Source organism: Pediculus humanus, genomic scaffold (genome assembly GCF_000006295.1).
Source record: "Pediculus humanus corporis 1103172108309 genomic scaffold, whole genome shotgun sequence".
NCBI lineage: Eukaryota > Metazoa > Arthropoda > Insecta > Psocodea > Pediculidae > Pediculus > Pediculus humanus.
Genome location: NW_002987878.1, coordinates 1034676 through 1046816, shown reverse-complemented (window position 1 = coordinate 1046816; position 12141 = coordinate 1034676). Strand labels below are relative to the sequence as shown.

At 29.1% G+C, this 12141-nt stretch overlaps 2 protein-coding genes across 2 annotated transcripts in view; one reads left to right on the top strand and one right to left on the bottom strand.

Annotated features, from left to right (window-relative positions):
- Nucleotides 1-1018: 1018 nt before the first annotated feature.
- On the top strand, nt 1019-2958 carry Phum_PHUM582330 (uncharacterized protein; the record flags this gene model as incomplete). The annotated part of the gene is made up of 7 exons (XM_002432351.1): nt 1019-1036; nt 1273-1444; nt 1484-1636; nt 1711-1974; nt 2055-2180; nt 2366-2530; nt 2603-2958. 7 exons carry the CDS (start codon nt 1019-1021, stop codon nt 2956-2958), a joined length of 1254 nt encoding a protein of 417 aa, XP_002432396.1.
- Nucleotides 2959-4424: 1466 nt separating this feature from the next.
- Nucleotides 4425-12141, bottom strand: part of Phum_PHUM582220 (Mechanosensory protein, putative) — a gene marked incomplete at both ends in the record, with an annotated part of 10018 nt that continues 2301 nt past the window's right edge. Inside the window, 4 exons of the mRNA XM_002432350.1 lie at nt 4425-4541; nt 4631-4811; nt 4882-5141; nt 9406-9488. Of these exons, the coding sequence (XP_002432395.1) occupies nt 4425-4541; nt 4631-4811; nt 4882-5141; nt 9406-9488 (641 nt within the window). The remainder of the gene's footprint in view (nt 4542-4630; nt 4812-4881; nt 5142-9405; nt 9489-12141) is intronic.

Below are 12141 nucleotides of genomic sequence, written 5' to 3'. Positions count from 1 at the left end.
CGATGAGAAAATTATATAATAATAATTTTAATATTTGCTGAGTCGGACGGTTGTTGTTGTTGTCGTTGTAAAATTGATTCTTACATGATAATCATTCTAATTATATGAAATTTAATTAGACATTTTGAGCTACCGGTCGGTTGTTTGTTCGGTTGTTCGGTCGGCTGTTCGGTCTATCGGTCGGTCCCTTCATTGTCAAAAAAAAAAAAATTTCAATCGCCATTTGACTTCTTTATTATATTTTTTTTTTTTTATTTAGGTTCGTTATATGATGACTCGACATAATTTTTTTTTTTTTTTTTTTTTTTTTTGTTCTACAAGAAAATTGTTTGTTATCGAATTTCAACGACTTTAAAAGTTTTCTTTCTTATTTCTTTCGTTCTTTCGTTTGTTTGCTTGCTTGTTTGTTTGTTTGGTGGTTTGTTTGTTATCTCGAGTTATTTTGAAATTTTACGAATGTCAATTTATAATGAAATAATGAAAATTTTTTGTTTTCTTCGTTTTAAATAAAACTTTTCTTCTTCTTCTTCTTCTTATTATTATTATTATTATTATTATTACATTGATTTTCCTCCTTTTGTTTGTTGTTTGTTGTTTTTATTTATCCTGCTTCGTTTTTAAACAAATTACAATCTACTTCCCATCGCCTTTGAAAAAAAAATAAATAAAAAAAAAATTGCAAAAGCGACAAATAATCCTAAGATTTCATAGAGTAAAAAAAATTTTTCGAGTCATAGAGTAATTAAACCATAATTTTTTATCGGGTTCGGGTAAAAAAAAACAATGTCGGTATTAATTCGTTGTTAAGTTTTCCGTGGAAAAATAATTTAATTATTTTTTTTCTGGGTTTTTTTCATAATTAATTTTCGGATTGTAATTTTCACGATGCGTAAATAAAAAGAAAAAAATAATGATGATGATGATAATAACGTTTGTTTGTTTGTTTGTTTGTTTGTTTCGCATCGCACACATAATAAAATCTCATTTACTTTCACAAAAATTTTCAGTTTTTTTTTTAATGTTATTCGAGTTAGAGGTATGAAAAATAAAAATTATCATTATTTTTTTCTCTTCGTCGTTTGTTGTTTGTTGTTTGTAGGGTTGTTTTGCCGTGCGTCGGGGGAAGAAGAAGAAGAGAAAGAGACGACGTTTCGTAACGTAAGATTAAAAAATAAAATAATTAGACGAAAACAGGTAACAAAAATTTAATTTTTTTTTTGTCGTCATTCTCGTATGTTTTGTGACGTCACATAAAAACCGTTACTCTTTCAGATTTCGGGAACGAAATTAAGACAATTTGAAAATATTCCAGAAAACGTTAGAAAAAATCGTTATCGTAATACGCAATGTAAAACGACAGCGACGGATAATACCGGAAATCGATATACGAAAAGAAACGGAAGATGTGAGTTGGTTTTATTTCAAAATCAAAATGGCTGCCTTCGTAAGGAAAACAAACGATTTTAACTTCTTTTTTTTTTAGTTCTTTCACTTTTTACCGTCGTAGAATTTCAAAATCAAGGTTGTGGAGCATCTTCCGGTGATAATGGTACCTGTTTAACATCGGCTGAATGCGAAGAACGTGGTGGAGTATCGAGTGGACCCTGCGCAAGAGGTTTCGGAATTTGTTGCGTTTGTAAGTTTGTCAATACAGGCAAAGTTTTGAAACTTTTATTTCGCTCTAAAAGATTTTTCTTTTTTAAAAAATAGTTTTGGCAACTTGCGGACAAGACACGAAAGAAAATTGTTCTTATTTTGTAAGTCCGAATTTTCCACAATCTTACGACGGTACAGGTTCTTGTCAGTTGACCGTTCATAAATCTCATCCGAACATTTGTCAATTTCGTCTCGATTTCGATCAGTTTAACATAGCTGGACCGGAACCTATAAATAACATTTGTAATAATGATCAGTTTATCGTTTCCGGTGGTAACACGGTACCGGGGATTTGCGGAATGAATAACGGAAATCACAGTGAGTTATATAAAACCAACCACCTTTAAATTACCCGATTTTATTTGTACCTTAAAAAAAAAAAAAAACCTAATTTTCAGTGTATATCGATGCCGGAAGTGGTATAACAAATCCTGTCACATTAACGTTTGTCACGAGTGGGCCATCTTTTGACAGAACTTGGAAAGTAAAAATATGTCAAATCCCTTGCGATTCCGTCATTAAGGGTAGGTATACGACATCTATCCGTATTTTAAACGAACTAAATAAAACATTTTAGTTCGCGTGTATGGCGCTGCGAACCGTTTTTTGGCGCTTTTACGCGAAGAACAGACGACACAAAAATAAACGTTTTTTTCCAAAAAAAAAAAGAAAAAAATTTATTTTATTAATTTATAAAAAAAAATTTCAGCCGAAGATGGTTGTTTGCAATATTTCACTGGAGTTTCTGGACAAATCAAATCGTACAATTACGATCCGGGAGCGGGTTTACAATTGTCAAATCAGGATTACAGCATATGCATAAGATCGGAGAGAAATTTTTGCGGGATACATTATTCGCCATGCGTCGATCCGGGTAATGATGGTGATGATAATGATAATAGTAATAAATATGGAGTTCGTTGTTAATAACGTTTTTTGTTTTCAGTGAATAATTTTAGCAGCGCGTTCACTTTGAGCGGTAACACGTTGAGTCAAAATCAAGTTGCTGCCATCATAGGTAGCGATGGTCCTCAACCTTGCGATTCGGATTGGCTCATCATACCCTGTGCATCGAATGTGGGTACTATAAGAGATGGTCCGTATCCATGCGTGGATAGAATTTGCGGTGGAACATTCAACAGCGAAGTTTCTCTCACTCCAGCAACTTTACTAAGCACAGTTAAGCCTTTCAGATTAATATATCACACAGATGGTGCAGAATATCCGGATGACGCATCAAATCATGGATTTTGTTTAAATTACATTCAACAACCCTGTACGAATTTATTAAACAGAGCATGATTATCATTATGGTATTATTATTATTTAATTAAAATTTGGTTTTGTTATGAAAATTTTAATGAGTTTTATTTAAAAAATCATTTTGTACTCTAATAAAAAAAGAAAAAAAGGTTGGGATTTTATATAATGTATTTATTAAAATTATTATAATCTTCTTTATCCCCGCTTTAATATAATTTTTCAATTTCCTTCTTTTACCCCCCCCCTCCCCCTCTTGTTTTAAATATTTAAACCGAATAATAATAATAATACAAGAAGAAAACCTTTTTTTAGAAAACAATGAGAAGGAAATGGAAAAACGTGTTCGAGGTTTAAACAAAAAAAAAAAAATTTGAATTTATATTTAGTTTATACGTTGTGAATATTGTTTAAAAATTGTTGTGAATTTAAGAGGAAAAAAAATTTTTTTAATTTACGTTTAGTCAATACGTTGTGAATATTGTTTGAAAATTGTTGTGAATTTAATGGAAAAAAATTTTTGTTAACCGACGCGAGCCAATAAAAATTGTCGTCAAAAGAAAGAACGGTTCATTTCGATAAAGTCTCGACAAAAGTAGAACGTGTAAACGCGTAGTTATAACACAAAAAAAAAATTCGTGCTGTTATTATTATTTTTTTTTTAATTAAACTAATTTATTAAAAAGTTTAATGTCGGAAAATTGTTTTTAACAAACTAAAAAGTATTTTAATGAAGAGTTTTTGTTATTATTTGTTGTTAGAGTTTACTAAAATAGAAAAGTATTTTTTTTTTAGTTGTGAATCCGTTTGATTTATATTATTATTAACAGTTTTTGAAAGTTTTCTTTTTTTTTTTTTTTCGTTCGGTGTTAATTACTTTCATAGCGAGGTAAGGAAATATTAGTTTTATGTGTGTTTAAAAAAAAGAAAAAAAACTCAAATTTTACTTTTTTCATTTATTATTATTAAAGAAAAAAAGATGAATGGAAGAGGGAAAGGGGGGGAAAGGGAAAGGGAAAAAAACGAATAGTTTTATAAAGAATTTAAAACAAAAAAAAATTTTCATTGACATTATTATTATTATATTATTGTGATTTATTGTGTGATAAAAATGAAGGTTACAATTACATAATATAATATAATATAATAATAATTATGACTAGAGTATAACACATATTTGAGTGCTCGTGTAAAAATTTTTATTAATTAATTGAAACAACATCAAAAACACACATTCATCGACAGACCGCCATCTTGATTTATATTCATGTACATATAAATTTTGAATTAAGAAAAGTTGAGTGATTTTTTATCAATATTATTCTTTCATTTCATCAAATCAAATTAATAATTATATTACTTCCCCTCCTTCTCCTCCCCCTCCCCTTCCCCTGCCCTTCGAAAACAAATCAAGGAATTCAAAATCGTTTTCCATATAACACATCATACATAAGAATGAATTCTCTCAACGGTTTTTTTTTTTTTTGTATTTCCGGTTTTGAAAGAATTTATTGCGTCATCGTTTGTTGATGTGCTTGTGTTGCTTTCATAAAATATGTTAATATATCGATCGGTAGCGGAAATACAATCGTTGAATTTTTTTCAGCGGATATCGTGTTCAGCGTCTGAAAAACAGGAAAAAGAAAAAAAATGAAAAGGAAGAAATTCCAATGGGTGAGTTATTAAAAATTATTATTATTATTATTATTATTACCTGTAAATACCTGAGCTGGAGAGCTGCTGGAGAATCGCCAATAACTTCAGATGCTTCTCTTAATGCTCTCGATGCTTTTTGTTCACCTTCTGCTGCTATAACTTTGGCACGAGCTTCTCTCGATGCTTCCGCTTCGGCTGCCATGGCTCTTTGTAATTGTATCGGTAATCGTACGTCTTTTCTAAAACAAAACGTTTTGACACACGTGTTTGACACGTGAAAAATTATTATTATTATTTAATCTGACTCACATTTCGACTCTTTCGACTTTGATGCCCCAAGCGACGGTTGCATCGTCCAACGCGGATTGCATGACTTGTGATATGTTTTCCCTTTCGCTTAATATTTCGCTTAACAATCTTGTTCCCATCGTGTTACGAAGCGTCGTCTGCGCTAAAAGACGCGTCGAATGATGCGCGTTTTCAACGTTGGCAACGGATATGGTCGCGTTGCATACTCTGTAGTAAACAACTGCATCCACTGATACTGTCACGCTGTCCTTTGTCAATACCTGGAAAATCCAAATCATCATCATCATCATCATTATCATTATTATTATCATCGAGCAACATTTAAAATTTATTATTATTATTATTATTATTATTATTATTATTATTATGAACGAATCTCATTGAAACTTTTTTATTATTATTATTATTATTATTTTGATTGTTTTCGATCGAATCGTGGGGTTAAAATGAATTTAATTGAAAAATATTTTGACCTTTAACCTTTTCATTCTCGAATAAGAAAAAAAGAAAAAAGGGAAAAAAAAAGTTTTGAAAGATATTAAATATTATATGGAATTATTTTTTTCTTTAATAATATTTATTTAATTGACCGGAAATACAATTTCGATTTTTCCGATTCGTTTTGCGAAGAGGGAGAGAGGTGGGGGGATAGGGGAGGGGGGAGGGAAAGATTTTCCCAACGGTTATACGATTATTATTATTATTATTATAGAAGAAGTGAAAACTCGGTGAGAATTATGTTTTCCTTTTGTTCTCGCCTTGTTGTTGTTGTTTTTAAACAAGCATTTGACGATAACCTAGATAAGAATTTTCCGTTAAATTTCCTTCGGCGATAAAATGTCCGGAAAATTTTTTCCGACGGCGGCCGGAAAAAAATTTAAAAAAAAAAAAAAAAAGAATTTTTTTTTTCCTAATTAATTTTTCACCCGCCGGTATCATCACACATCAAAAAAAAAATTCAACCTTGTTTAGCTTTTCCTCTTACTCCCCCCCCCGAACCCCCTAATCCCCAAAACCCACCCCCCAAACCCTTCCTCCTGCTGTATTTATTTTTTTTTTTAAACGAAAAGTTTTAATAAAAAAAAATAATAATAATAATAATAATAATAATTTTTTCACCGCGTAATTTTTTCCATTCGTGAAATTAATAATAATGATAATAATAATAATAATAATAATATTAAATAAGAGAAGAAGAAAAAGATAATTAAAAAAAAAAATAATGAATGAAACGTTGTTGTTATTATGAATTTAAATACATTTTTTCTTTCCCGTGAAATAACATATAATAATAATAATAATAAAAGTTTTCTAATGCCACGACAAAAAAAAAAAACATAAATGAAAATTGCGAGAGCGTTTGTATTTATATGTATATATCATTTCGTGCGAAACAAACATCGCTTTTTCCGGTTTTATAAAAACGTAAAAAAAAAAATTCGTTTCCGGTTTATTTAAAAAAAAAAAAATTTAAATGGCAACGCCGACTTTGTAGCAGACTACGAGGAAAATTAATTTTTTTTAACTTTTTATCATCAATCGTTTTCCCTTTTTCCATTTTTTTTTTTTTTTTTGTGAAATAATATTTCGAGTGTTAATTAATATTTATAAAATCTCGTCGACGTGTAAAAAAAAAAAAAAAAAAAAAACGAAATTAATAATGATAATAATAACAACAACAACACGTTAACGGAAATTTAATTTTCGAATGCGGAATAAAGTTTTTTTACTCTATGAAAATATAAATGAAATTCATATCTAGACGTGTTATGTAGAAATGTTTTTTATTACGCTATGATATTTTGCATGCGTGCATGAGTGCGTGCGTGCGTGCGTGGGTGTGTGTGCGTTCGAACAAAAATAATAATAATAATAATAATTTTGAAACGGGAGAGGGGGGAAAAAAAATAATGATGATGATGATGAAAAAAAAGATGAAAAGGTTTTTTTTTTTTTTTTTTTTTTCTAAAAGGTTGGTAATTGATTACTTGAAACAAAACGAATTTTTTTTTTTTTTTAAAGAGAAAGAGAGAGAGATAAGAGAGAGAGAGGGAGGGAGGGAGAGAGGAGGGGTAAGGGATAGAAAAAATTAATAAAAACGGGATGAAAAAGGAGAGAGGTTTCATTATTAAATTGACTGATTTTTATGAGAAAAAAAAAAAAATTAAATTTATCCGGTCGTCGACAGATGAAATGACGATAATGATGATGATGATGATGATGATGATGATGATGACGACGATGATGATGATGATGATGATGATGACGACGATGATGATGATGATGATGATGATAATAATAATCGTGGTCGTGATGATGAAAAATTCAAAACAATCAATCGAAACTTCTCGACCTCGTCTTTAAAATTTTTTTTTTTTGTTCTCCTCCGTTTACTACCTACTCCCTATCTCTCTCTCCCTCTCTCTCTCTCCCTTCCTCCCTCTCTACCCTCTCTCTCTCTCTCTCTATCTCTCTCTTTCTTTCTCTCTTATCATTCTTTTCCTTCGAAAAAAAAAAATCAATTCGATCCGGTTAAAAAAAAAAAAAACATTAAAACGTTGGAATTAACTCACTCGTAGAAAAAAATTTTTTTATTTTTTTTATTCGGGGATCATAGAGTAGGGGGGAGAGGGGAAAGGGGGGAAAGATGGGGAGAAAGGAAACTCGATAAAAGGCGATTAAAAATTCTAAAATGGTTTTTTTTTTTTTTTTTTAATACGAATAATCGACAAAAGAAAAAAATTCATTTGTCGCGAACGTTTATATAAAAAAATCAAATATGGCGATCGCAAAAAAAAAAAAATTACACCGCCTTCTTTAAATTTATGACGATTTTTTTTTTTTTTTTTTTTAATTTACTTATCGACGAAACGATGGGGGATGGCGGGGGAGAAATTTCGAAAGCATTAAAAAATGATTAAACACGAAACGTGGAAAGCGAGAAAGAATTTTTCTTTTTTTTCTGTCGGATTAGTGAGTGAGTGAGGGTGGGGGGTGGGAGGAAACAAGTGCGTAAACGTGAGTGTGCGTATTTTTTTTTCTCTCTCTCTCTCTCTTACCTCTTGAGGGGGTACGTCATAGGTAAGAATTCTCGTATCGACCCGATTGCAAATGTCCAAACAAGGAAGAATAAAAATAATCCCTGAAATTTTATTTTATTTATTTTTATATTTTATGCATCAATTTATTTAATCTTTATATTTTAACGTGGCAGGAGAATTAAATTATCCGATTTGACTCTTTTAAAAAGGCCTCTGGGGAGGTGGGAAAAAGATTTTTTTTTTTTTACTTATTTATATATTTTATTAAAAGTCGTTGTCTGTCGTACAAACAACGACTTTTCCGTTGGTGAAAAGAAAATGGCGGGAAGTGAAAAAAAAAAGTAGAGGGGGTGGAGTACGGGGAGTGAGGAGAAGGGGAGGGAAAACGCGTTTTTTTGTTTGTATTTAAATGTGTTTTGTGTTTCCCCCTCCCTCCCTCTCTCCCTATCCCCTTATTATTTTTAAAATATTTAAAACGCGGTTCACTTTTTTTTTTTTTTTTTCGTTAATTAAAATTTTACAAAAATTAAAAGGAAAGAAAAAATTCACATCGGTTGAATCCGCCATTTTTATTTTAAATTTTCATTTTAACCTGATATTAAAAAAAAAAAAAAAAAAATGTGAAAACCGTTTAAATAATTTGTAAGCGTAGGTTTTTTTTTTTTTTTCGAAACCGGAAAAAGAAAGAGATAAACCGGAAGTTTATACCGCATCAACAATTCTTTTTGTACGTTTCGGTTTTCGTATTTGATTTTAAATAAAATAATGTTTTTTTTTTTTTTAATGCCTTTTTTTTCGAGGGGGGTGGAGGTGTGGGGAGGGTGCGGGGCGGGGAGGAGGAGGAGGAGGAGTAAGCGCGTTTGTTTATATAAAGTAAAAAAAATTTTTTTTTTCTTTTTTTTGTGATTTTTTCCCGCTCGGATATTAAACGAGTGATCATTTTTTTAAAAATTTACCCTTTGACCTAAACCTTTTCCTTTTTGAAACCTTTTTCATTTGTTTTCCCTTTTCTAATTTTTTTTTTTGTTTTCCAAATTAATTACACAACCTTTTTACTTACTAATTTCGGAAAACCCTTAATTTTTAATTACGATTTTGGGATTTTGTTTTTTTTTCCTTTTCCATTTTTAACAAAAAAAAAAAAAAAAAAGAACAAACGGTACCCATTAAATTTAACGAAAAGGAAAAAAAACAGACAACAAACAACAAACAAACAAAAACTCGAAACGCACGCACACACCCACAAACTTTTCAAAAAAAAAAAAACATGCAAAAAAAATTTTTGTTTTTTTTTTTAAATTATTCCGAATCGAATGAAAAACCGTTAAAATTCACTTCCGGTTTTTTTATGTAACTAAATAAATAAATAAATAAAATGTTTATAAATCCTGAAAGCAAGCAAATTTTCAGGAGGAAATGGAAACCTTCTAACACACCCAATTCATGCTCTTATTTATAACAATTTTTATTAAAAAAAACTTGCCTCTTGTGGTCGAATATCGAAAACACTCGATCGAAGATCGACTTTTGCATAATTATCGACACAGGGAAGTATGAAGAATATTCCTGAGACAAATATAAAAAAATCCTCATTTACTTTTAAATAATAATAATAATAATAATAATAATAATAATAATAATAATAAAATTTCTTACGGACTCGTAAAAACTCGAAAAATTACCGATCGTATTACCGATCGTATTATATTATATAACTCGACCGATTTTATATCGATTTATCGAAAAAACTCGAAATGTCGGAAATGACGTCACGACTAAAATTCCTTTTTTCTTTTTTATTATATTTTTTTTAACGACGAATGAAATGGGGAAAAAGTGTAGTTAAAAAAATTTAACGACGTAAAAAAAAAAATAAAAAAAAATTTTGTCGCAAAAAAAAAAAAAAAAATTGTGACGTCAAGTGCAGCAGAACATTTGATAAAAAAACTTTTCCCGTATGACGTCACTATTTTTTTTTTTTCTACCTAAAAAGTTTTTGTCGTTTTCGAATTGGTTTCTTGTGTTTTAGAGTGACATTTTCTCTCTCTTTTTTAAGTTAACAACGTTTTTGTTTTTATTTAATCGTTAACACTTTGTTTATTTTTTTCAAATATATTTAACAACCATAAATTAAATCGTTTCTGTCGTAACTTATACGGTTTTTCCGACCATTTTTAAATGGCGTCAATACAAAACGTAAACGAAAACCATTATTATTATTATCTAAAAGAAAATATGAAATTTTCCATTACATCACGCGATGAAAAGAAAACGTAATAATAATAATAATAATAATAGGAAGGATAAGAATCGAATTCAACAAGTTTTTTCCTCCTCCTTCCCTCCTCCCCATCTTCCTCCCTCTCTCTCTCTCTTCCTCCTCTCTCCGCCATTTTTCCTTTTTTTTCTTTTTTTTCCTTTTTTTTTATTTCTTTCATTCTTTTGTCCGGTTTCTAAATTTCAAATAATAATAATAATAATAATAAACGATCATTTTTTTTTTCTTTCATTTTAAAAATGTCGCGCGTGTACGCACAAAATATTTCTTATTATAAATAATAATAATAATAATAATAATGCGAAAATATTAACGGTTCGTTAAATTTATTTTATCAACAACAACAAAAAGAAAAATTTTTTCATTGAGTCATTCGAAAAATAATTAACACGTAAACAATAATTACAATGAGAAAAAAAAATATTTCAGAGAATTTTGTCGCCACTTTAAAAAAAAAAAAAAAATTTCCCACCGTAAATTATATTAAAAACAATATACGATATGACGTTTGAAAAATCGTTGGAAAAATTATTAATTACTTAATTAATTAATTAATTAACTCATTTTTGACGTCATTTTAATAATAATAATTATTATTATTTGAAGTTTATTATTATTATTATTATTATTTTAAATTTAGTTTCGACATAATTATATATTTTGATAAGGAAACGAATGAGAAAAAAAAGAATTTTCTTTTCGTCGTCGTCGTCGTCGTCGTTTTCTTTAAAAAAAAATGTCGCAAAAAAATTAAAATAATAATAATAATAATAATATTCCAATTTTCTTTTTTAAAAATTTCATTTTATTAGTTTAACAGAAAAAAAAAAGAAAAGTAAAAAAATTTTTTTAACGGTTTTTTTTTTCCTCCGACATTATTTATTTTAAATTAAATAATATTTTCCCACCTCGGTTTTTTCCTTCATATTTCTCTTATTCATATCGGTTTTAAAAAAAATTTTAAAGCGTTACCTTAAAAAAACGTGGCAGTAGAAAAAAAAAAAAAAAAAAAAAGTTGTCGAGTTTTTGTTTTCGTGTCATTAACACTCGCTCACTCACTCGATTTCTGTCATTTTTAATTCGTTTAAGAAAATTTTTACGCGCGTTGTACGTATACGCAAAATACACACACGCACGTACGCACGTGCGTATAATCCCACGGAAAAAATTTTTTTAACTTTAAATCGCGTAAATGTTTTTTTTATATTTTTTACATATATAAATTCAACTTCGCGGTTTAACCGAATCCTTCAATTCAAAAATTAAAAAAAAAGAAAAAGAGGGGGGAGAGGGGGGGGAGGGGGGGGGGGAAATGAAAATGAAAAAGAGGGAAAATAAAAAAAAGGGTAAACCAAATACGCCCCCGGGGGCACGCACGCACACCCACGCACGGGAAAAAAAAAAAATGATTTTTTTTTTTATATATAAAAAAAAAATGAATTCATAAATATTTTACCAATTTTTTTTCTTTGAATCTTCATTTTTATCTTTTTCTACTTCTGTATATAGATTTATATTCTGTATAGTTTTTTTTTTTTTTAAATTACCTGGCATTGCGATCGAAGCGTTAAAAAATTTCATTTTCAATTCATTTTCAATTCATTTTTATCAAAAAAAAAAAAAAAAAAAAAAATGCTTGAGGGAACTAAAATAAATAAAAAAAAAACCCAAAACTTTTTTTTTTTTCTTTTTTCCTCTCTCTCTAACTATAATAATAATACATTTTCATTTGGGAAAACGATGGAAATTATTATTTTTCCCCTCCCTTTTCCCCTCTTTTCCCCCTTCTTCCCCTTCTTCCCCCTCTTTTCCTTCTAAAAAAATTCGAAATAACAATATAATTATGAATGATACGATTATTATTAACACATTATTTCTTCCTTTAATTTTTAAATTAATTGATGAACGGATTTTTAAAAAAATCATAGAGTAAAAAAATGA